Here is a 27,141-nt window from a genome sequence, read left to right on the forward strand (position 1 = left end):
TACCTGAACATTGGTTATTCACAGATAATGTCCTCAGAGCTGCTGCTGTCTGTCCAACTCATCTTGTCCTTTGTTGTCCTCTCAGTCCCACAGGTGGAGGTGGATTCAGGGGAGGAGTCTGTCCTGCTGCCCATCAGAACCACAGTTACCCTGCCTGGAGATGCTAGAGTGGAGTGGAGAAGCCATGACAACTGGATGGTCCATGTGTATGAGAACGGCTCTGATCATCCTGTAGAACAGCATGAGATCTACAGGAAGAGAAGCAAGATGAATGAAGACCTGCTGAGAACTGGAGACCTCAGTCTGACTCTGAAATACCCCACATATAAAGACAGAAGGATCTTCACCTGTATCGTCTCCAGAGAGGGAAACATCCTGATGAAGAAACAAGTTGAACTCAAGGTCAAAGGTCAGTTGTTTAAATCTCCAGGTCAAAGGTCAGTGTTTTATATAACAGGGTCAAAGGTCAGTGGTCTGAATCTATTTAAGATTGTAGTTGCTGGGGCTCCAACTAGACCCTTCTCAAAATACACCTCCCAGATGGGATGTTAACATGCTGCGTATTATGTAGCATCTGCTCACATTGTGTAGATGAGCAGATGTGTAACACAGAGCTACAAACAGAAGAAAATTATTCTTACTACACAGTGTAGTGAAGGATGTGTTCCAGTATTTTTATCCGATACTACTTCTCTTCAGCCTTTTCTAAAGATTCAACGATTCTTTATTGTCACCGTGTGTTACTGTGGGGAAATTGTTTCTGGCCACTCCGGCTAAGAGTACACAAAGCAGACAAACAGGCAATAAACAAGGGCTACATTATTGTCACACAATAGCGTTCAAAAGATTTTCTTGTTGATGGCGTACGTTACAGGACAATAGGGTTTTGCTAACCTGGGAACTAAAATGTTTTCTAAAAACTGCAATGCAACTTCCATCCTTTCTTCACCAAAAGCAAATAAAAATACTCCCAGGAAACAAAAACCTCCTAATCACGTACCAGATCCTGACCGTTTCTGTTCAAATCACAGAGATGCCTGTTTGCATTGGATTTGTATTATCGGAGAACTCAAAGCAGGTAATTTGCAGGGGAATTTGTTCTTTACAAATTACTTAAATAGCTAATTTGTACAACATTAAATCCACAGACATTTTCGGCAAATATTACAAATCACAAGTGCAAGTGGCAGGCTGACAGGCACACAAGCAGCTGCTAATAAAGAATGTAAGATTAAAACTGCACCAAGCTGCTAGAAATAACTGCTTACCTGGAAGGTGGAGACAAGGGAGATGCTAGCAGCTGGGACAGAGCGCTGAGTAATGATTTACATAGAATGACAGGCAGCAACAAGGCAGCAAACAATGATTACCTGAACACTGGTTATTGACAAACAACGTCCTCAGAGCTGCTGTCTGTCCTTTGTTGTCCTCTCAGTCCCACAGGTGGAGGTGGAATTAGGGGAGGAGTCTGTCCTGCTGCCCTGCAGAGCCACAGTTACCCTGACTGGAGATGTTAGAGTGGAGTGGAGGGGCCACAATGACTGGATGGTCCATGTCTATGAAAACGGCTCTGATCATCTTGAAGAACAGCATGAGATCTACAAGAAGAGAAGCAAGATGAAAAAAGACCCGCTGAAGACTGGAGACCTCAGTCTGACTCTGAAATACCCCACACATAAAGACAGAAGGATCTTCACCTGCATCGTCTCCAGAGAGGGAAACATCCTGATGAAGAAACAAGTTGAACTCCAGGTCAATGGTCAGTGGTTTAAATATCCAGGTCAAAGGTCAGGAGTTTAAATGGGAAGTTGTTTTATTTCTCCAATCAGGTGATCAGTTGTGATCAATAGAGCCTTTGCATGAAGAGTCATAGAAACTGATGTTCTATCTATCTAAATGGTTGGTTTATAGCTTTAAAGCACTGGGTCAAAGACTGTGACCCAGAGTATAAACTAGGAGTTGTGTCATTAGTGTATATTTGTTGACCCCGCAAAATAACCCAGCTATTAACGTCTAGACTGCTGACCACAGAAGTGAGTAAATCCCTGAGTGAAAATGTGAGTTTTTATACTGCGTGGTCTTCCTCCCAGTAGGAAGCTTCTTCTAAAGATGAAGCACCAGAAAGCCTGCAGTTTGCTGAAGACAGGCTGAGGCCCTGTTTACACAGCAACGATTCACTGAAAACGTTTTTTTAGTTTGTTATATCATGTTTCTAAGGGGTCCTTCTAACTGCATCATGATTTCTTCTTCTGCAGAGAGACAACAGCTCCATGAGGAGACTCCGTTGCTCCAACTTCCTGTTTGATCTGAGAGAGGATCTGTAACAGAGGACACTGTTCCTGCCTCCAGTCCAGCCTCTGCAGCTATTTTACCCCCAGAGCTTCTGTGATACAGGAGGAGTTGTTCTTTGTCAGCAAGTGTTGATTTCCTTGGGATGTTGTGAGTGAACATCTGTCCACATCTGTTTAAAATGAAGCAGAATGACAGGAACCAGGACACCACAGAGCAACCAGACTGTTGGACGCATAAACAAGCAGATTTGATCTTTCTGGTGACAACTTCTGCACATATTTTAGACGTCTATAGAATGGAAATTTAAAAATAAGAAATCCAAAGATTGTAATGATATTGATATTGATCGTAAAAGAGGTAATTTATAGTATTATTAAACCTCTTACCTATATTTGTAACAGATCGTTCGTAACTGGAACCTTTCCTGATAAAATGAGGATGGCAAAGGTTTTGCCAGTCCATAAAAGTGGTGACGAGCAAATATTAACAAATTATAGGCCAATATCATTGCTACCAAAATTTTTAAAAATTATAGAAAAATTATTTATAAAAAGGCTGGACTCCTTTCTTAATAAAAATAATTTACTGAATGAGCACCAGTACGGCTTCAGGAACAACTGCTCCACAACTTTAGCTGTGATGGAGTTTGTGGAGCACATTGCTTCAGCAGTTGACCAGAAACTTAATACTGTAGCTGTGTTTATTGACTTATGTAAAGCATTTGATACTATTAACCATGCACGATTATTAGGTAAATGTGAACTGTATGGCCTACGGGGGGTTACATATCAGTGGTTAAAAAGTTATTTAAGTAATAGATTACAATATGTACAAATCAATAACACAAAGTAACAAACAGAAAGATTAAAATGTGGTCTTCCTCAAGGCTATAAATTAGTATAAAGTATAAATTATTTATACTTTATTTAAATTATATTTTTGCAGTATCCAGTATTTTAAAGTTTATAATGTTTACTGATGAAACAAATCTTTTTTTTTTTCCCGGAAAAAAATATGAATGAAATAATAAAAACGATAGAAAAAGAGTTAGCTGAGATGAAAACTTGGTTTGATTACAATAAGTTGTCGTTAAATGAAGGGAAAACTAAATTTATGGTATTCTCTGGTAATTGGGTCCATAACGATGTAAAGTTATGTATAAATGGAGTTGAAATTGAAAGAGTTTATGAGACAAAATTTTTAGGGATTATTATAGACAATAAACTTAGCTGGAAGCCTCACATAGAGTATATTAGACACAAAGTTGCAAAAACTATTGGAATATTATTTAAAATAAAAGATTTAATAAATATCAAAGGCCTGCATATTATATATTCTTCTTTGGTCATGTCTTATTGTTCAGAGGAATGGGGAAATGCAAATAAAACAATTATTGATAAGCTAGTTAAGTTGCAAAAAAAAGCTATAAGGCTTATAAGGCTTAATGATAAACTCTTCATTCAAAGCAACACATTAAAATCCGAAGACATTGTTTATATAAAAATACTGGAAATAATGTATAAAGCAGTGAACAAAAGTCTTCCTTCTGGTATTCAGAAATTATTTAAGTTAAGTGAGAATAAATATAATTTGCGAGGTTTGTTTATATTTGAATGTGCAAAAGAGAAGAGCCAGATAAAGTCTAGATGTGTTTCAGTTATTGGTGTGAAACTGTGGAATGAACTGAATGACGATTTAAAGTTATGTCCTTTCTTGGTGAATTTTAAAAGGCCTTTAAAATGTAAAATGATAAAATCCTATGTTATGTAGTTTTGAATATTTATATATGTACTGTAAAGAACCTGGTCAGTTGTAAAGGTCGTAAGTATAAAACAGGGTAGGCAAGAATAAGCTTTGCTTTAACCTATTCCTTTTTTTGGTAAATTGTGGGTTTGTTTATCATTGTTTTTTTTTTTGTTTTTTTTTTACTGTTTCCTGTGTTTAAGTTTTGGATAATTTACTAAAAATAAATTGAAAGAAAGACAGAAAGAAAGAGGGAAAGAAATGTTATTGATTAACGTCCTGTCATTTTTTTCTCTAAGCTGTTTGTGTGAAGGTTTTTTTATTTCCAAAAGTATTTGTGCCTTGTAAGCGTGAATTTAAAGTTGTAGAGAGAGTTCCATTCCAAATTTTGTATTTGTAGAATAAAATTTTATTTTTTTTACACCTGTTCAAGTTCTGTTCTGTGAGTTGCACATCAGAAATGTCTTCTGTTCAGTTTCGCTACAGTTGATCTAAAACAAATGGTGCAAAACAAAGTCAAACATGTGTATTAAAATCTTCAAAACATTATTTTGGATATTTTTTTTTCCTTAACACAAATACAAATCAATAAATACAACTGCACAGATCTGCTGCTGTGAGTCACAAATTGAACTCTCAAGTTACGCCTTCATTTTCACTTTTGACACAAATGTCTGACCGGTAAAAATTATCTGTAACTTGTGGGTAGTACCCTTGATCAGACAGCAGGGGGCGTTGCCTGCTTGGTCAGTCTGTACCAACCGGAAGGACATATATGGCCTACTGCCTTGTTGCCTTCCAAGGACCCAGCCCACATATGCCTTTGAAGGACACAGCCAAGTACACCTCGCTGCAGCAAACAGAAAGTGGCGGGGACGGACCACTTCCACTACCATTTCCTGTACCAGCCTTATTATAATAATTATAATAATAATAACGCATATTTTTGACAACGCCTTTCAAAACGCCCAAAAACACTTTAACATTAAAAATACAAATTAATCTGCAAAGAAATGGCTAAAAAATGTGTTATGTTACGTGGTGTGTCCGTCGCGTGGTGTGTCCCTTTTTTTTTTTTAAATCTGAACATTTTTAATCAGCAAAATGTTATTAATGTATTTCGTAAAGTTAAATATTGTTAAAGGTAATCTTGACTGTAGTACTGTCTGGCAGGTGTTTTGGGGTCGGAGTAAAATGAGTCCATAGATTCACAGACAGGAGGCTTTTTCAGCGTTTTTTAGTACGACTTGCTTCTACAGTGAAGCTTCACATCACGCTCCACTCCGGTTAAAAAAAAAAAAAACTTAATAAAAGCTCTCTGAGAATCACCTCTGGCCTCACCCAGTTAGAACCCGCTCTCTAGTCCATGTTGTAGCTGCAGTTTATTTTTTTTATGTAGTTTCCCTATTAATCAAAACCAAAATACTTTTGTCATTTATTTTATTTTATTAAGAGTGTCCCGGTGCGCAGCGGCTCATTAGATGAATGCTGTTGTTTATTGACTGAAAGCAGCTCTGCCTTCTTTGGTTCAGAAAAGCGCAGGTGAAATTATTTATTCTATTTTATTACTTTTATCTAAACGGATCCAGTCAAATGCAGGAAATTGTTTATATTCTGACCCTTCTTCAAAAAAAGTGCATCATGCTGAATTAGCCTGAGCTAACGCTTTACTCTTCGACTTTTAAATAAAACGTAACAAGGAATAATGAGCAGGTTCCTGGTTGGTCACCGCCTTTATCAGCCAAATTGCTGGAAGCCAGTGAATAAACGCTGACAGATGACATGGCCACAGGTGGAAAAAATTCATTAATTAACTGCAGGACCAGCGACAGACCCCTTAATGGTGGAAGATGTTGTCAGATGGTCAATCCGCTCCACTTCCTGACCTGCTGGTTCGCATAAACCCAGACAAAACCTTTGACCACCGCTACTGTCATTCATGAATCTGTGGCCAGTTTGAGACGCTGTTCCAAAAGTTAGAATGATGAATGATGAACACCGATGAAGCTCAGTCTGGCAGATCTCGGCTTTGCAAAGACCCGCCCTACTCTCTTTCTGATTGGCTAATGTCCCGGTTCTGCCAGGTTTCATTGGTTGAGAGCAGCTTCAGTTTAAAACCTTGAATAAAAAGTGTAGATGGAACAATTTGCGCTAATTTTCCAAATGACGGAAATCCGTCGCAGCGACGGAGAACTTTAACCCCTGTCATACACGCACACTTATCCCTATATTGGGGTCGTGAGGGCTGCTGCGGTGGACCCTGGATAGATTACCAGTCCATCACAGATTAAGTAAACAGATATAACCAAATACTTGCTGGTGCTGAAATTCAAATCACAGATTTTGATGTTTTGAATGGTACTCCCAAAATAAATATGTTAAAATCTAAAATATAACAGCCTTTCCCTTATTTAATAAGGAATAGATGGAAAAGAGGTTTGGTCAACAATTTTGGCCAACTTAGAATGTCCATTCACAGTACACTTTTGCTCTGTTTATTTGCCAAATATTTTTCTTATTATTCACATTGTGAATACAATTTAGAAACAAACCAAAGGACTTTTGCACTTCTAACAAATGGCATTCCAAAAACTAAGATATACTTGGTTGCAGGCGACCTGGCTCAACTATTATCATCATAGGGGGGAGTATTGGCCTAGTGGTTAGAACAGCGCGCTTGCACTCAGAGAAGGATGCAAGTACCCGGTTCAATCCCCACCACCGGCACTCTGGGTCCCTGAGCAAGACCCTTAACCCCAGATTGCTCCCCAGGCGCCACACAGTGGCAGCCCACTGCTCCCCAAGGGGGATGGGTTAAGATGCAGAAGTGAATTTCTACATTCTGAGATCAACATGTTCAATTTATTTTATTTTATTTATGTTTACCATAATGTCTCATTGGAAACTTTTCCTATTAGGACTTCAGTAACCTGATTCGTGTCCCACTATTCTATTTAGAAATTCCATATCAATTCTACCAACTGCGTAGAATTGGATATGGTTATGCCAACTGCATAAACTGTGTTCCAAAGACCTTAAATATCCAATTTTTTGCAAAACTCAAGGGGATTCATTTAAAACTTTAAATGTAACTTCAACCTGGAAAGACTCACTCAAAGAAAGAAGGTTTTTGAAAGTTTATTTGACAAGAAATAATCTTTGGCACTTGGACCCCGGCAGTAGACATGGCGCTGGTAACCGCCAGAGGGAATTTTCTGCTGTGGATGAGTCTTTTTTTATTGTATAAAAACCTTTTTGAATGAAGTCATTGGATGCATAAATTAAACTAATGTGTAAATTCTAACTATAACTGTCTTCATCTCACCTGCTCAGCCAATATCCTTCCCAGCCTAACGATGGCGGTCTCATCTCCTCCACCCTTCATAAAGTCCGGCTTGATGCTTGATGTGTGCAACTGCTCCTCACCTGAGCTTTCTTCACCCCCACCTGGTCTCCACCTTCGCACAGCATACCTTTCATCTTATGTTTGTGTCATTACTTTGTAACAGGACAAAATGTTTCTGTATGTGTTTGCTTTATTACAAAAAAAAAAACAATAGTTGATTCTGACTGTTAAAACATAAACAACATAGCCGTATGTCAGGTTTGTAAAGAAAATTTGTATTGATTCCAGTCATTGTTCAAAACGAATAAGAAACATTGTATTTGACATAAGTTATTTAAAGTTATTAAATTTGCTTGTATTTCAAATTTTTAAAACTAGGTTATCCAATTGTTAAACAACGCTGTTACAATATATTTACAACTACTTTATTGCTTCTACTTTCTCTCTTCAAGATATTACATAGGTGAGGTAAGCTTTGTCTCCCTGTGCTAGTACCACCTCCTGGAGAACAGCTTCAAGCCCATTCAATGACATCTGAAAACAAAATTAAATAAAAAAAACAGGTGCATTGACTGTCATACCGGAAGGATGGCTATGACACGTGATTATGAATGAATCTTACCTGTAAGATTGGCGATATCATTTTGCACCTGCATGGTGAAGAGCATTAAACGATAGTTAATACTTTATATCGCTCAAGATCTTATCCTTTCCATCTCTAATGGTAAAAAAAATGCTGTCCAAATAATTAATTAAATTTTTGTTTTAAATCATTTAGGGTTTTAGTGTCATTTGCACATAAAGATATACAAATCAAAATGACTAATAAAAGATATATATTCTGCAAAAAATAATTGAAATTGTAAAAGTGATATTGCTCAAACAGCCAAGGGCAGGTATTAACTAATTAGATTTACTCAATTACTCTGTAGCTTTTGACAATGAATAAATAAAAAGATTAGGACTTTTTTTCCATATGTTATACTTTTGAGTAAATTTTGTTGATACACAACCTAAGGCGTGTAACTTAACTGAATGAAGAACACATTTTAACCTATATAAAAAACACGATACACATATAAATGTTGTTCATGCTAGGTTTCTTCTAACCTTAATTTGTTTTATGGTATTAATATTTTGGTTATAAAATACCCAACAGTGCACATAACTTCATTTTTATTCATGTCTGCTGAAATAAATGGGCAATATTACATTGCACATTATGATCAGTAAAACAGGACTTATTAATAGCCATCTCACCAAATACTTTGTTACTCTTACTTGTGTGGTTTATTGCACAGTTACTTATTAAAAATATATTGAAGTAGTGCTACTCGTTATTAGAGTATCACATCTGGGTACTACACCCACCTATGATGGCAGCTTTCAACATGTTGCAAATAGATATGAGGATCTGTATGATTAAAATAACAAACAAAGTTTGGGCATATAATACATTTCTCAAATATACATGTTATCTACTTTTCTATTTCCATCTAATGATGCCCTGCAGGGAAATAATTATCTATGCTACATGCTAAAATTAGCCTTCCCTGTATGAATTATTTTCACTTGTCTACAACTTGTCGTCTCGATCACTGTGTAGGGGGGCGTCCATTATTGTCCGACATCACATCCTGTGACGTAATGTTGCGGTAAGGCACTGCGCTCTACATCAACAATTATTTCAGATTTCCAGAGGACTTCACCTTTAAAATTCACGAGAGCTATTGTTGAAGCAACAATGCTCACGTGCATGGCAGTTGGATGTTCCAATACATCGGGTAAAATTCATGATTCACCACAGGATCTTTTGTTGGATTGCCAACTTGCCATCTAACTTCTGGCCAGAGAGAAAACATGTCATCTGTAGCCAACATTTGGAAGAAGAACGTCTTCAAGATGACATGAGAGCGAGACTTAGGTAGGTTTTTCTTTTTTATGATGTAGAATTTGCCGGAACATTTGTTCACCGACCAGAGCGGCGGAGTGATACGACACACTTAGAAAGAATGCTCACTGTTGTGAAGCCCACTTATTTTATGCAACTTTGATCTTATTTTTTCTAAAGTCACTTGTAAATTTCATGAGTTGTGGGGTTGCAGTTCTTTTTTGGGCTTGTTTCTGAAAGTGAAGTTGATTGTTTGGGCTCTAAACTAAGTGACGGTGAAATATCCCTCTGCCTCATAACGCTCTGCAGCTCATCCTGACAGCAACAGAGAGTAAACTCAGAAAGAGCCGCTCTGACCGTATTTTCTGCAGTTTACGGCTGCAAAAACTGATGATAACTGCTGAAAGTACATTAGGCGGTGCAGATCACCATTTAGAGCAGAGATTGGTTCTAAAGATGAGTTTTATACTCATCTTATAACATTGCAGAACCCAACCCATAAACTGTACTTTAATGCTTATTTGTTGTCTTTTTATGTCTCGGAAATGTAAAATTAGTAGGCTATTACTTTAAATTTAAATGCTTAATACCATGTCTATCTTTGTTTAAGAGGTTAAAAAAATTTCCCTAAATTGGAATTGATAAGAGAATCGATAAGGAATTGAATCGTTTCACAGAACCGATAAGGGAATTGGAATCGTGAAACTCTTATCAATTCCCAACCCTAGTTGAAGTGCACAGTTAAGTACAGAGAAAATCAAGTATTTAAACAAATTTAAATGTATACACTGTGTGACATATTTATGCATGCTCAGAGCAAAGTCAAAGTAAATGATCGAAAGGCGATTAACATTTTTTTTTGTATTTGTGTTTTCTTCATTCTTAGAATATGCAATATTTACGCAAATACAAAGATATAAAAAAAGAAACCCCCACGCCAAAAGAAGACCACAAAATAAAAAAAAGTAGAAAAAAGGAACTATTGCCTACCTTGAAGTTATCCTGTTCGCGCATGCGCAAAGATTGTGCTACCGGTACGGATCGGGTAGTGACAATGACGGCTGCATCCTTCGAAGGCATATGTGGGCTGGGTCCTTGGAAGGCAACAAGGCAGTAGGCCGTATATATGTACCTCCGGTTGGTACAGACTGACCAAGCAGGCAGCGCCCCCTGCTGTCCAATCAAGGGTACTACCCACAAGTTACAGATAATTTTTACCGGTCAGACATTTGTATCAATAGTGAAAATGAAGGTGTAACTTGTAAAGTTGAATTTGTGACTCACAGCAGCAGATCTGTGCACTTGTATTTATTGATTTGTATTTTTGTTAAGGAAAAAAAATATACAAAATTATTTTTTGAAGATTTTAATACACGTTTTGCACCATTTGTTTTAGATCAACTGTAGCGAAACTGAATGGAAGACATTTCTGATGTGCAACTCACAAAACAGAATTTATGTACTTGTATTTAAAATTTGAACAGGTGTAAAAAAATTTACTTTTTGTTTTTTTATTGATTTTTTTATTTTTTATTCTACAAATACAAATCTTGGAATGGAACTCTCTCTACAACTTCAAATTCAGGCTTACAAGGCACAAATACTTTTCATAGTTTTGTACCACATTAAAATATGTGGTCTTCAAATAAATCAACAAGGCAGCGTTAACACCATAATGCTGCTGTGCAACACCAGATTTAGTTAAACCATAAATACATTTTAATAAATGCAAAGGGCAATGATTGGTCGTTTGTTAAAAAAAAAAAAAAAAAAAAAAAAAACAATCAGGCCTCAGTCTCAGTTAGTGTTTCATGTTTACCTGCCAGCTAATTAAGAACAATCTGTAACAATCAGTTCACAACGCAAAACAGAAGAGAAAATAAAAGAATATTTAAAAAAGGTGAGGTTAGAATCTAATTTTCTGAAAGTAGCAACATTTTGAACATTAATTCTTGATATTGTTACGTAATCTATTACACCAACTGGACGAAGGGAGTGATGGTGACAAAAGGTAGGGTGGAGTCACAATTGCTACATTCTTATCTTTATTAAACAAATTTCATATATATTATATACACATTCTTTAAATATAAAATACTTGTTATTCTTACAATGTAGGGTTATATAAAATATGGCTATCTATTGAAGATTTGATGGAGTGCTGAACCACTGAAATTAAAATCAGAATCACAAAAAATGTATTAATAAGTTGCATTTATTGAACTCCTGCATCGTTAAAGAACTGTTAAATGAGTGGTTTCTAAATTGTTTGAGCAGAATGGTAATAAGATGAGTTTCATTTGTGAGGACTTTAACATTAATTTGTTAAAGTCCAACAACTACACAATTGATCAATACAATGTTCAGTTTCTATCCACTAATATTAAGGCCCAGCAGGATAACAACTCATAGTGTTACACTCAGAGTTTTATCACCTTCCAGGAAAGGAAAGTCACATTTTATGAGCTCTACAGGGAAGGCAGAAGTTTTCACTCTTTCCAGGGCAGCCAAACAAAGCTCACTCCCACATGAAATCCTTATCAGAAAGTTTCAGAGTAGATCCTGTGAGCTCAATGTGAGAGACCCCTCAGGTCACCTGGGTAGTGTAGTTCTGACACATCCACCTCTTTGGTCTCCTGGCAGGAAAAGAAAATTATAAAAATCACATTGATTTCACCTGAAAGATTAACTCTAAAGAAATGTACCTATTACAGTCCTGGGAGCAGATGTGCGCCCTCTAGCTGCTGCTGATGGTGCTTCTAGGAGAAAAACAGAGAGTTTATCTCTGATAAATACAGGAGAGACTGGTTTAAAACTGATTTATGGTCGCTGAGGAGATGTTTTTTCAGAATATGTGTCACATCAGTCAAAATATGAAGAGGAAAATAATATGAATATGTCGCACCTAACTATGAAACGCATTTATTGAGAAATTTATTTCACACAATCTGAGACTAAAACTGACATTTAATCTGGTGAGGCAGCTCGTTCAGTTATACAACTGTCTCCACAACAAGCTGAACAACACAGAAGGTCTAGGAGGCTGGATGGAGTAAATTAGCAGAACAAGGCAGCAACTCCCACTGAACATTGCTGGAGAAATGTGAAAGTGGCTGCACAGACGTCTCTAATGCAACCGCATGGAGCTGGAGATGTTCTTTGTTTCCTGCAACAGGTGCTTCAAAAGATTTGATCAGAGAACCGTCAATTAATGAATCAATCCAACACTTTTATTTCTTGAGAACCCAAGAACACCAAAGTGCTGAACGGGTCCGTGAATGTGCTGAAAGACAAACAACAATACAGTCATGGCCAAAATCATTGAGAATGATTCAAATGTTCATATTTACAAAGTCCACTGCTTCAGTTTTTATAACGGCAATTTGCATATACTCCAAAATGTTATAAAGAGTGATCAGCGTAACAGCAACTAATTGCAAAGTCAATATTTGGTCCAGAAGTTGATTGAGAGCATGCCAGGGAGAATTGCAGAGGTCCTGAAGAAGAGGGGTCAACACTGCAAATATTGACTTCCTGCATTAACTCATTCTGACTGTCATTAAAAGTTTTTGTTACTCATAATCTGATTGCAATTGTATTTCTGTACGTATGTGATGACATCTGACATACACACATGAAAACCAGAAGGCAGCAGATCATGTGAAAATATAATATTTGTGTCATTCTCAATATTTTGGCCATAACTGTAGATTACCAGTGACAAATTCTAAATCTTCATCACCTGCAAAGAGAGATGTAAAAAGAACAGCACAACCAATGGATTTAGTATAGCAGATACAATAAAGTAACACCCTGATACCATCACTGAAGTATATGTAGTATTATTAAATCCGAGGTAGCTGAAGTTAAAAATATGGGCTTTCTGTATAGAAGTGAACACTGAGTACCTGGAACCCAGCACCTGTAGTTATTTATGAGAGTGCACTTGTGTATGTAAAGTTTATCCAAAAGAAAATTGCTCAATAGTGGTTGTGAAGAACCAAAGACTCGCCCCCCCAGAGCACCGAGGCAGGCGCCGTGGGACCAAAACCCCAGGTGCCCAAAGGGACCCCCAAAGTAAAGGCACCCAAAAGGGGCCGACGCAGGAAATCTGCCCCCACCCCCCACCAAGGGAAGAGGAAAGACGGCCCCAAGGAAATCCCCCAGCCGCTGCAATGCCGAAGCCCCCAGGAGCTGGGCGCCCCAGGGACCCCCGAGGCCCCAGGGGCGCCCCGCCCGCCAACCGATCCCCGGGGGGCCAGGCCCCGCGCAGCAGCCGCCAGGAATGAGCCGGTACCCGCCCGTGCATCCACCCCCAAACACCGAGCGCCACCAATGCACCGGCGGGTCAAGGTGCCAACCAGATGGATAATGTGCAGAAAGGAGAGTTCTGGTTGGCCAGGGTTAATAGGAATCAGAGACCCGGACAATTTTAATACGGAAACAAGAACAAAGTTTGAGCGACAATGTTTTTCCCCCCAAAAACGTCTGCCTTTCATGTCTCCTGGAGAAGAAGATGTTCCTGTGATCTGCAGGACTGAACTCACTGAACAGAACCAGGAAGTCAATAATCTGGCTGTCAGAGTTTGTCTCAAAAGTCATGTTCACTAAATTCAAATATTATGAAAAGATAATTTATTTTAGCAACCCAATAACGTGAGACGGATTATTAGATTATTATTATTATTATTAAATTAATTTATGGTTAGGTAACCGCCCACATGGCCCACAACCGGTTCTGACCCGACTAAATCTTAAACCATCTGCGTCAACGGAGCAGAAACGTGCATAAAAGATAACATGCTTTTATTTTGAAAGGTCGCCCAGGGAAGTAACTGACCGAAACCTTCCCCCTGTTGCTAGGTAACATCAGCCTGCTTTGGTCAGCTGTGACATCACAGGCCGTGTTCTCCTGTTGCTAGGTAACATCAGCCTGCTTTGGTCAGCTGTGACATCACAGGCCGTGTTCCGCAGAAAGGTTCCATCTGTTCCATCACAGAACCGTTTCATTTAACCTCACAGACTCGTCTGGAAGGAACCGCTCACCATGTACCGTTTCTTCTACGACACCGTCCGAGAAGCGGACATTTGTTTTCCTGATGATCCAGCCGATTGCTGGTGGTGTACAAAAGGGTCGTCCTGTTTCTACCACGATAATCCCCGGTTCCAAGCGCTGAGACGCAACAGAAGAACCGAGCCAGAAACCCAAGCGGCTGCTGCAGAGACCCAGCAGCCTCCCAGAACTGGACCCAGGTTTGAAGGACTCAGAAATCTGCACCAGAGAGCAGGTCTGAATCTGATTAAAGTTCCAGAACCAAACCCTTCAATCCTCCACAGACTGGACCTATATTCTCAGAACCTGCCGTTCAGAACCTCCAGCAGTGATCTCCAAGCCTCCACTGAGACAACCAGAGATACTGTTGGTTCTGATTCAGAGACGTCCCAGTTTCCTGGACAGGAACCAGCTTCACCTCGGATCCGATCAGAACATCCAGATGATAGCCTATCTTCTTCTAGCAGACAGAAGGTCCACATTCCTGGGTCTTGGAGAAGAGAAACTAGTGGAACCTCAACAGAAACCAAGCAAACAGAATCAGAACCACCACAGATCCAGAACATTACTCCCAGCAGGACCAACAGAACCGAGCAGACATGTGAAGACTCAGAGGACAACATTGAATTTCAAAGTTCTTCCAGAACTGATGCAGGTCAGCAGCCTGGCTGGACCAGAACCAGCATCTTAGACAATAACCTAAAAGTTAGATTTATCACCACTAAAGCTTCCCTCCATCTTGGATCTTGGAGGTTAAGATTAAGAGAAAATAGTGGAACCTCCACAGAAAACGAGCAAACAGAATCAGAACCACAGATCCAGAGCTTCACTCCCAGCAGGACCAACAGAACCGAGCCCAGGAGTGAAGACCCAGAGGACCAGAACCTGTAGAAAGTTCTTCCAGCACTGATGCAGGTCAGCAGCCAGTCTGGATCAGAACCAGACACACCTTAAAAATAAAGTGATTTCTCTTCTTAAACTGATTTAACTTTAATTAATTATCAATCTTAGTTTAAATATGGTAAAATAAATAAACGTTTGTAATAAGAAGAAAAAGAACAAAAAGGAAAAGAAGAAAAGCCTTCATGTGTGGGTTCTCTCCTGGTGCTCCGGCTTCCCCACAACCAGAACCATGGAGGTTTCACTTCACTTTCACTTTATTTTTTTAGTAAATTATCCAACATTAAACACAGGAAACAGTAAAAAAACAAAACAACGATAAAACAAACAAACCCACAATTCACAAAAAAAAAGGAATAGGTTGAAGCAAAGCTTATTTTTGCCTACCCTGTTTTATACTTACAAACCTTTACAACCTACCAGGTTCTTTACAGTACATATATAAATATTCAAATCTACATAACATAGGATTTTATCATTTTACATTTTAAAGCCCTTTTAAAATTCATCAAGAAAGGACATAACTTTAAATCGTCATTCAGTTCATTCCACAGTTTCACACCAATAACTGAAACACATCTAGACTTTATCTGGCTCTTCTCTTTTGCACATTCAAATATAAACAAACCTCGCAAATTATATTTATTCTCACTTAACTTAAATAATTTCTGAATACCAGAAGGAAGACTTTTGTTCACTGCTTTATACATTATTTCCAGTATTTTTTTTATAAACAATGTCTTTGAATTTTAATGTGTTGCTTTGAATGAAGAGTTTATCATCTTATTTATCGCCTTATTTATCAATATTCACCTTATTAATAAGCCTTATAGCTTTTTTTTGCAACTTAACTAACTTATCAATAATTGTTTTATTTGCATTTCCCCATACTTCTGAACAATAAGACAAATAAGGCATGACCAAAGAGGAATATATAATATGCAGGCCTTTGATATTTATCAAATCTTTTATTTTAAATAATATTCCAATAGTTTTTGCAACTTTGTTTCTAATATATTCTATGTGAGGCTTCCAACTAAGTTTATTGTCTATAACAATCCCTTAAAATTTTGTCTCATAAACTCTTTCAATTTTAACTCCATTTATACATAACTTTACATCGTTATGGACCCGATTACCAGAGAATACCATAAATTTTGTTTTCCCTTCATTTAACGACAACTTATTCTAATCAAACCATGTTTTCATCTCAGCTAACTCTTTTTCTATCGTTTTTATTATTTCATTCAAATTTTTTCCAGAAAAAAAGAGATTTGTTTCATCAGCAAACATTATAAACTTTAAAATAAAGGATACTGCAAAAATATAATTTAAATAAAGTATAAATAATTTATACTTTATACTAATTTATAGCCTTGAGGAAGACCACATTTTACTATGTCTGTTTGTGACTTTGTGTTATTTATTTGTACATATTGTAGTCTATTATTTAGATAACTTTTTAACCACTGATATGTAACCCCCTGTATGCCATACAGTTCACATTTACCTAATAGTCGTGCATGGTCAATAGTATCAAATGCTTTACATAAGTCAATAAACACACCTACAGTATTAAGTTTCTGGTCAACTGCTGAAGCAATGTGCTCCACAAACTCCATCACAGCTAAAGTTGTGGAGCAGTTGTTCCTGAAGCCGTACTGGTGCTCATTCAGTAAATTATTTTTATTAAGAAAGGAGTCCAGCCTTTTTATAAATAATTTTTCCAGAATTTTTGAAAATTTTGGTAGCAATGATATTGGCCTATAATTTGTTAATATTTGCTTGTCACCACTTTTATGGACTGGTAAAACCTTTGCCATCCTCATTTTATCAGGAAAGGTTCCAGTTACAAACGATCTGTTACAAATATAGGTAAGAGGTTTAATAATACTATAAATTACCTCTTTTACGATAACCATATCAATATCATTGCAATCTTTGGATTTCTTATTTTTACATTTTTTTAACTACCTCTATTACCTCACTTTCACTCACTATTCCCAGAAACATTGTATTAATATTATTGAAATTATAATCATGCTTTCCATCCTTAACCTTTGGCAATTTATTTACTAAATTAGGACCAATATGAATAAAGTACTTATTAAAGTGTGTGCAGGTTTTGCTGTTAAAAGATCAAATTCATCCCTTTCAACCGTTGTCTTGATATCAGCTTAAGAGCTGATCATCACCAGACAATACTTAACAGACAGAGAGTTATTTATGAAACATTAAATAACTTTAAACATTTTATAATTGCACAACACATCAAATTATCAACTGAAAATGTCATTTTATCAACAACCGTACAACTCAATTCAGACCTAACAAACAGTGCAACACCACCTCCCCTTTTATTTAGTCTATTCTGACTAAACATTTGATATCCATCTAGACCATCCAGCAGATTATTTCCCTCAGTAATCCAAGTTTCTGAGATCGCTACCACACTGAATTTCTCAGCAAATTTTCCAAGGTAGCTTTTTATCTGAAAAAAGTTACTATACATTCTCCTACTATTAAAATGAATTATTGAAAAGCCCCCTGACCTCACATTAATTTTATCTTCCGAATAATATTCACAGTGCTGTATAATATTATAACTGGAGTTGGTCTCTGGGTCGATATTAGTTTCTATATCATAAAATTTATGATCTGTAAGATCAACACACTTAAATTCCGTTTTTTGTTTTGTTTTTTTGCTCATGACCAAATATATTCTTCACTTCCATCAGTATGTTCAACACTCCAAACGAAAAAGCTAAAATGCAGAAAACAAACAAACAACAAAAACCAAAAAAGAAAAAAAAAAGAAAAGAAAACAGAGAAGAGAAACGTAGGAAAATAGACAAAGCATAAGCAACTGTAACCTCAACAGTAGCAAGTCAATGTTCCAAATAATCTATATTTCTCCAGCTCGGCAACATTCTTGATGGTTAAAATCTTTGCTTGCTCAGGAGATCCATTAAGTTTTATCAATGTCTTACAATTCCTAGTCCATGTAGCCTGTATTTTTTTCTGCTTCTTCAATATCCTGGCTTGGTAAGCAATCTCTGCATTCTTCTTTGTGAGGTGTTCATTCACAAACACATTTGTTCCCTTTAGGCTTTTTACAACTTTTAACAGTTCAATTTTGTGTTTTGTACTCACAAATCGAAGGATGATATTTGGTCCTTTCTTCCTTTTATCCAAATTTGCATTTGGTTTTTGAGGCATTGTATAACAAGCAGCAATGGTTTTACTATCCAGCTAAATTCCTTTGCTACTGAAGAATTTGACAACTTGCTGTTCAAGAGAAAGTAGTTCATCTGGTGGTGCATCTTCCCTTTTATTATCTTCTGCTGTCATCCTTGCATATGAACGGTGTGTTGTTTTGAGGCCAGATATCACCACGTCCTCCTTTTCTTGTAGCCTGTTCCAAGTCCTCCACTCTTTTTTCCAACTCTTCTATCTTCTCATCCTTTTCTTTAATGATTGCTTTCAATTGTTGAATTTCTCCAATCAAGCGCATCAGGCTTGTTTGTTGCTTCACCACCTTGCTCAGTTCTTCTGACATGACATTCAATGACAGCTTGAGTTCTTCCATATCTTTTGTCAAACTTGAATCCATTATTTTTTTACTTTCCCACTGCTCAGAATCCTGGTAGTTTACGAGGCCTTTGCTGGTTGTTTAAGCACATATAGTAAAGAGTGCTTATCATCAAGAAAGATAGCAGAAATGGTCCTAAAAGTCCAAACATTAGTTGAGTGTCCAAGTGCAGAACTCCAACATTTGCTTGGATGTTGAGTTATGTTTTAGATATTCAATAGATTTCACTTTGTTGCAGGACAAATCCACATGCTCCTCCTAGCCAGCGGCCATCTTGCCAATGCCAATCTGACCTCCAGCGCCATTGCCACTGGAGGTCAGACTAACTGGGCCCTAATGGTCCTCAGGAGTCAGTGTGGCTGAGGGTCTCTGTCCTGTCCTGTCCTGGACTGGTGATACACCCTAGCAGCCCTCGCCCTGGAAGTCTGAGTAGCTATAGACCATGGATGGATGATTTATTGGAGGTAAATCTGGGTTTAAATATGAAAAAAGAAATCAACTTTTACAATAAGAAGAATAAGAACAAAATGAAAAATAACTTTTTTTTATGATTTTGGCTGTTGCCCATAAAAACATCATAAATATCTGAGCTAGAAGAAACAATGTGATCATGAAAAGCTTTGCTTTTCCGAGGAAGGTTTAATAGGAGGGGCTCATCAAAACCAAAGATACTCAAAGTCTGCAGAACTTCTGCAAATTATTTTAGATTAACAGACTTTAACACTGTTAGACTCATCTGTTGCTTTTGCACATATTATTTTTCATGTTTTTCAATTGCTCATAGAAATCTCCTCTTTCTTTAATGAACAACTCCATGTAATATTCTGCTTTGCTACTTTCTTTGTGTGCAACAGTAAAAAAAGTTCCATCTGCAAGTTTTTTTTTTTACACATTGCCTTTCCACTTAAAGGAGTCCATGACTAGTTCAACATATAGGCCCAAATATGTTGTAATATTCCTATTAACTTAAAAATTGCTGTTTCTATGTAAAAACTCATAATTACTTTAAAAATGATATATTCTTTGTTATATTTTTCGCCCATGGAGGTCGCCATTTTTCCACCTGTGCAATGCATGCTGGGTTGATGACGCAGTTAAGTCCTATTGCACTGGAAGCTACAGTGTTAATATAGCAAGGTTAACATTACCCAAGTTGTTTTTTTATCATATTGTGTTTATGGTACATGTCATTCATCGTTTCAATATTTATTATTATTATTATTATTATTATTATTATTATTATTATTATTATTATTATTATTATTATTATTATTATTATTATTATTATTATTATTATCAATTCAATTCAATTTTATTTATATAGCGCCAAATCATGAAACATGTCATCTCAAGGCACTTTACAAAATCAAGTTCAATCATATTATACAGATTGGGTCAGATTATACAGATTGGTCAAAAATGTCCTATATATTATTATTATTATTATTATTATTATTATTATTAGTAGTAGTAGTAGTAGTAGTAGTAGTAGTAGTAGTAGTAGTAGTAGTACATTGTCATCAATTTTAGCATGCTCCAGTTCAAACTGAAAAGGTTAAGCATTGCTCATCGCTGTTTTGGCTGGATGCAGCTAGCACAGACATTATATAGGTAGACGCTCGCCCTATGGACTGGCACTGCCCTCTGGAGCTGACGTTACAGCATGGCCGCCATCTTGGATGGGTCTGCCACATGCCCCCAGTGCATTTATTTGCACTGAGGAAGCTGTTAGCCTAACTAAAATAAATGATAATTCCCTGAACTGTTACCCAGTTTCGACACGGTTTGGTTTGTTACAAACAGCAGAGATGTGGTTATGATACAGGACGCTGTTACACATAAAACATGTTTTAATGCTGAAATACGGTGTTTAATCAACATACTTCATAAATGTTTAACAGACATACATGGCATATTAATGTATAAATACATTTTTTTCATGCTGAAATACTTTGTTTTCTGCTCTCAAACAAAGAGATGTGGTATTACAAATTAACAAATGTATAAATTAATACATTGTATAGTTTAATAAAGAAATTAGTTCATTTAAATTAATTTCACGTCCAAATAGCTTAATAAAGACCCCTGTCTCCTGTTCCAATTCACCCCTCACCTTTCATTCATTCAGACTTTGTTAAGGACACTGGACACCGGGTCCATAGCAAGGACCTAAAAGAAAAACAATTAAAAACAGAGTAAATTCTACATTTGTTATATACAGGCATGAAGGCCAACATTCTAGAAATCTAACAGCTTTTTCCAGGGTTAACCAGAGGACATGTTGCCCTCCACTGGGCACTGCACACTTATGGTGCAGGTACAAAAGAGTAGCCTGCAGAGACTGACCGCTGCTTACAGGGATTCAATGAGAGGATTGCTGCAGGACCAAGGCTCAGCAGTGCAAGAGAAATGTTTGTGAGCTGTGGTCAGGGCTGCTCCCCCCCCCCCCCCTGCTTAGTGATGGCTTTTCTCTTTGGACCAACATGGCTTCTGTCTGTTCATCTATTGTCAGGGCCTGCTCAACCTGCTGCTAGACCCGGGGCTAAGGGGCCTGCCAGGCCCTTCCATAAAAACCTTCTCCTTTTACTGCAACTGTGGGGATGGCAGCAAACTATCAGTGTCATAATTTAAATGCTTTAATGCACCAATAAAACAGGAACATTTTAAAGTAGAACCTTTTTCTCCACATAACCTGAGATCCATATACAGGATTACATGCATGGACAAAGACATACTCACCAATTTCACAGATCCATTTTTTTACGGCATTTTTATCAAAAATAGGCTGACAGGAAAGGCGGACTGAGAGGGGGGGGGGGGTATGTGGAAAAGACCCGCAGAAGAACACGGGACACTCTAAGGACTAAGGTCTCTGTACCTGGGCTGTGCGCGCTACCCCTGAGCATCCAGCACATATATTAGTTCATTTTTTACAAGATTTGCAGTATTTTCTAGGTAAAGGAACAAACAAATGCATTGTCCTATTAAAACTTTTAAAAACCTAAAGAGGGTGCAGGAAATCCCATATATATATAGCTTTACCTTTTTAGAAGTGCTTTTCCCTTTGTCTTCTTTACAGAAAAAGCCATGACTATAAACTGTAAATCCACACCGGGATGCATGTCCAGATGATATCAGCTGTAGGGTCCTGACTCTTTCCTGCTGCATGAAACTCATCACAGTCAGTTTGGGCCTTTACTTTGACACAATCCTGGTTTTGTGTGGTATTCAGAAAATTTCACCCTCCCGTTTGTCTCTAAAACAATCTATTGTCTCTAGATCTAGAACAGAGACAGACTAATCACTTTGGAAATTTGGAAACTATACTAGGATGTTCTTCTAATTATCCAGTGATGGGTCATTTTTTTTTTTACAAAAAAAAAGTGCTTTTAAAAATAAGGAGAAATCTCTGATCTTTTTTAGGAAGCTATAATTGAGGTGTCCAGTGACGGAGCGTTCAGCTGTTTGTATCAGTGATAAATAATATTAGCAATCGGCTGCATGTTAAACTATTGTTCAAGAGAACAAGACTCAAATTGGAAAAGACTGGAGTTATTTTGGCACAACATTCACTGGTGGCAAGTCTACTTTAGTCTTACAACTGACAATACATCCATCTTTCATTTTAAATAAGTTTAATATTTAAAATCTCTCTCTCGCTCTCTCCCTCTCTCTCTCTCTCTCTCTCTATATATATATATATATATATATATATAGATAGATAGATAGAGAGAGAGAGAGAGAGAGAGAGAGAGAGAGAGAGAGAGAGAGAGGTCTGGTTGTTCGTTCCAAGTGTTCACGGCTTGGCGCATGCGCAGAGCTGTTGGGGAAAACCACTATATTATATAACTCAGTGGGGAAAACCCGTACATCGATGAGGAAGCACTTTGTCCAGCAGACTAACGACGTATAGAAATACTGAAAATGTTTTTTCTCCAGACTACATTGAGCTGCTGGGTGTTGCTGTGTATCAGCTCCGTCTCCTCTTTAGACAGTGAGTATTTTAATCCACTTTCATTCTTCTGGTAAACAGAAACCGTTAGTTTCCGCGTACCAACTCCCTCGTGACGTCACCGTGGATTCGAAAGTCCCGCTTTGTTAGATTAACCTGGTAATAATACATGTTATTAAAATGTTTTCAGTACTTAGAAACACGGTAAATGGTGGCGACATCAGTCTTTTAGCTGACTGATGTGCCATAAAGTTATGGTCAGGCAAAACGAGATCGGGTGGAGTCAGAACCACAAAGAATTCTGGGAGATGTAGGCAGAGGAAGGGTCATTCTCTCACGGTGAAAATAAGCACGGCTGGTAGTAGGGCGGATCTAGGTTAAAGGTTACATTTAAATAGGGTTATAGTTACAGTTTACATCCAGGATGTTTTCCTCTAAACCATGTTTCTAAGAGGTAAACTAAACACTATTCAGTAATAATTGATATTTACTGATTTAAAAGTCTGATACATTTTTCAGCCATTTTGCCATAATCTGAACTAAACTTGGTTAGATTCAGAACCATCCTGTCATGTAACTGTAGGCGGTGATGGATGGAACTCAAATTATTTAAAAAAGGAAAGTGTATTAAGTTTTACAGCGGTTAAAAGTTATTTGTTTTTAAAAATGTAAACTAAAATTTTTTCACATTACTATCTGTACTTGTACGTATAGTAATGTGCACCGTGCAAAATGGAAAATTACAAGGAAGGGTTATAATTTATTGATAGAGATTTAAACTTCCTTAACTGAATAATATCCCTGAAGAGAAAAAATAGGAAAAGTTAACTTGGCAAAAAGTAACTATGGCTTATTTTATAACAATTGAAAGATCTTGCTGAACACAGCCCCTGTCACACTGACAGAATCCACCACACAGACAAAACATGAAATGACAATTTCACTTACCAAAAAGCGATTTGTATGTGTGTAAAATTTAGGACTGCAACACCAAAATAGAAAAAAAATTCACAACTAGAAGCATTGTCAACGAATTTAATGATTGGTTCATTGTGTTGCATGATTTTCATTCTTGTAACAAAAGAACTTCCAACTTGGACCTGACAGAATAGAGGGAAGAAAAACTATAAAGCAACTTTATTTGGAAACCTACATTATCTACTCTGTTATGAGTAACCTCTGCAGACCCTGTCCTGCTCTATCTATAATTATATCACTCTACAGCATCTTTTGTACATCTGGCTTAAGTAGCCTACAAGTTTGTAATTGTACTGCTACACTTTTCTGGAGAACTTTACATTTCTAGGTTTGCTTTTGCTGCTTCAACTTCATGACAAAAACAGACTTATTTAAGGTTGCTCACAGGGTTTGGTGATTGACAGTACGGTTGCTGCCAATAAAAAAAGTTACAATGTGACAAATGGCCCAATAAGTGAATTATTGCAAAATGCTTAAATAAATATGTTGGGAATACATTTGATTGAATTTGACTTTGTGAAGTGCCTCGGTATGACATGTTGTGGACTGACACTTCATAAATAAAATTGATTGAATGTATCTGAGTTTTTTGTTTTATTATTCTTTGTAAACTTCCGGCTTTGTTAGCCTGTTACTCTGTACATGGTGTTCTTCATAGTGCTTTATCAGCAAAGGCTCCTTAACCTTTCTTCTCTGTGCTGGTGAAGATTCTCAGTCATCCAGATCATGGTCATTAAAAAAAAAATGTAAAAAACAAAGCAACTGGATTGTTTTTCGTAGCTGAAGACGTTTCTCTTCCTCTCCAGGAAGCTTTCTCAATTCAAAAATAATTTTTTCTTACTTCTCTGCTGTTTTATCTCTCCTCTAGATCAAAACATCACAGCAGAACCTGGACAACATGTCAACCTGACATGTGGAGTTCCTGACAGTAAATCTGTCATAGTGGTAGAGTGGAGAAGAGCTGATGTTACAGAAGAATATGTTCTTCTATACAGAGATGAGCAGATGGACCCATTTTCACAGGAACCTTCTTTTCAGAACCGTGTGGATCTGAGGGATAGACAGATGAAGGATGGAGACGTTTCTTTGGTTCTGAAGAATGTGACAACTAACGATACGGGAATCTATGAATGTCGAATTCAACATCAAGGAAACCGTGAGAGGAATCTCATCTGCAGCGTCTACCTGATTGTTTCTCCTCCAGGTGAGTCCGTCTTTGGATCAGAGCTTTCAGCCTCTTCTTTGTTCTAGAAGTGAGAAACATCTCAGATCAGATGCTGGTGGTTCCTAAAGATGCTGTTGATGAGACTCTGTGGAAAGTAGCTGGTCTGTGTATGGAAGCGAATGTGTTCCAATATTCTAATTAAAATGTATAAATATAAATGCATTTTTATTTTCTTCTTCAATATTGCTTGATAAGTAAATTAATTAAAATAGTGAATAACATTTCATTTTCAAAAGACATCCCAGCAAAAAGTGATCAAACATCATTTTAAATGTCATTCCAAAAAAGTTATAAAACCAAACAGCTGGATTGTTTTTTGAAGTTGGAAGACGTTTCTCTTCCTCTCCAGGAAGCTTTCTCAATTCAAAAAGTGTGGAGTAATGTGGAGTACCAAGCTATATACAATTGGCAAACAAAGGCCTGTAATGGCTCAGATAACATGCAGATTCAACCCTAACAGGTCCACCCCTTAGTAATGGGGAGTAGTTAAGGTCATTATAGGCCTGCAGATTAAACCGAAACTGGTCCACTCCTCTGCAATGGGGAGGCGTTAGGTAACTGGAGTCATTCTTAACCCTCACTGGAAACACTGGAGTGATTCTCAGTATTCAGACTAAACACCCTCCAAAGGTTTTAATCCAGCCATACAGGTCAGAGTATATTTAAAGTATCATCGGGTTTTCTATAGGTCCCAGATCCCCAAGTCTTTGTCTTCTTAACTTGTATTTATTGTTATTCTCATTATTTAAATATATTGTCTCTACATCTTTATGCAGATGACTGTCAGGCATTCATAAAAGCTCCTCAAACGCTTCAAACAGCGAGGACATGGTGAGGGCCTGGGAGGCATTGGGGACTAGCTGGTGCTGAATTAGTTAGGTTTTAATGAAAGGAAGACTGCTGTCATTTTGTTTGATCTCAGTGGTATAATTCTGTTCTCCCAGCAGTCCTAGATTAATTTTCACTGTCCCAAAGTTTTACAGTAAACTTGGCGTATGAGTCTTGTAAGGAGCTGGGACTAACAGGGTCCGCGTCATCAGTCGGATAACTCCAGATGTGACGCACTCTATTTTTTCAGTTTGTAGTCCGTGAAACATGTCATGTTGAAGGAGCAGTCTGTTGTCTCCATAAAAGCTTGACGTGCCTCTGTACCAGCCAACAGGAACAGGTATTAGCTCTAAAATCCACCTTCATAAGGCCTCATTCTTGTGATTATTTAAATGCATTGTTTCAGGTTTCAAATTATTTTTTTAAGTCTTACCTTATATCTTAATTAAACATGCAGATTTTTTCATTTTGTTTTGTCTATGTTATACTTTTGCCTTTTAGAACAATAGAAAAGTTGTCATTGTTTGAACTATGTAATAAGGCATTTATCTCTCTCTTGGGTAATCATAGGAACATGAAGACCATCAGCTGCCTGATGGATCCCTCACCGCACCATCAAACAGGAAAAAAGCCATATAACTGTGACCAGTGTGGAGCAACATTTAAAACCAAGTCTTATTTACAAAGAAATCAGCAGATCCACACTGGAGAGAAAACATACCGCTCTGAAGAATGTGGGAAATCCTTCTGTAAGAAAATCACCCTTTAAATTTGTGTACGCTGCCTTCATCGAGATGACAAGCCCCATACATGCGAACATTGTGAGAAACTTAGTAGCAGTGTTAAAGTCCAACAAATAATTCATTTTGGAGAGAAGCCATAGTTGTGTGACTGTTAAGGAAAATCCTTTACAGAAAAGAGCGATTTGATGCGTCACAACATGAGACACACACATCAGAGACAGAATAGATGTGAATTATGTGAAAAAAGCTTTATTTGCTCAAGTACCCTTAAAAGGCATTAGCGAATCAATAGACCCCTTGCATCTGACGTCACAGTCACGTGATCGGGGGTGCGCGCCTCCATCTTGGTGGGCAGGCTAGCCTGACAGCCCGTCTACTACATGACAAAACGGGTGATTTAGAGCGTACTTTTAGTTCGTTTATTTTTGGAATCTAAGCAATGCCTACGACTTGTTGTGCTCCCGGTTGCACACAGAGGCATTCCAAATCGTTGGATGTACGTTTCTGTCGTTTACCGAAGGAGGAAGGACGAAGAAAGAATTGGATATTTTCAATGAAAAGAGCGCAGGCAGACCCTCCCAATGGACTGGGGGAGCCA

At 37.5% G+C, this 27,141-nt stretch overlaps 1 protein-coding gene and 1 long non-coding RNA gene across 2 annotated transcripts in view; both read left to right on the top strand.

Annotated features, from left to right (window-relative positions):
* The window catches only part of LOC110368142, a 192,741-nt gene extending 190,065 nt beyond the window's left edge, over window positions 1-2,676 (top strand). The window contains exons 8-10 of the mRNA XM_036132258.1: window positions 86-409; window positions 1,436-1,759; window positions 2,256-2,676. Coding sequence (XP_035988151.1) covers window positions 86-409; window positions 1,436-1,759; window positions 2,256-2,305 — 698 coding nt within the window. The 3' untranslated portion in view covers window positions 2,306-2,676. The remainder of the gene's footprint in view (window positions 1-85; window positions 410-1,435; window positions 1,760-2,255) is intronic.
* Window positions 2,677-22,657: 19,981 nt separating this feature from the next.
* LOC118560816 lies at window positions 22,658-26,423 on the top strand. Its single transcript, XR_004929597.1, has 3 exons — window positions 22,658-22,811; window positions 24,616-24,951; window positions 26,371-26,423. It is a non-coding gene; the product is annotated as an uncharacterized LOC118560816 (long non-coding RNA).
* The last annotated feature ends 718 nt before the right edge of the window (window positions 26,424-27,141 follow it).

The sequence above is a fragment of the Fundulus heteroclitus genome, unplaced genomic scaffold, assembly GCF_011125445.2.
Source record: "Fundulus heteroclitus isolate FHET01 unplaced genomic scaffold, MU-UCD_Fhet_4.1 scaffold_49, whole genome shotgun sequence".
Classification (NCBI taxonomy): Eukaryota; Metazoa; Chordata; class Actinopteri; order Cyprinodontiformes; family Fundulidae; genus Fundulus; species Fundulus heteroclitus.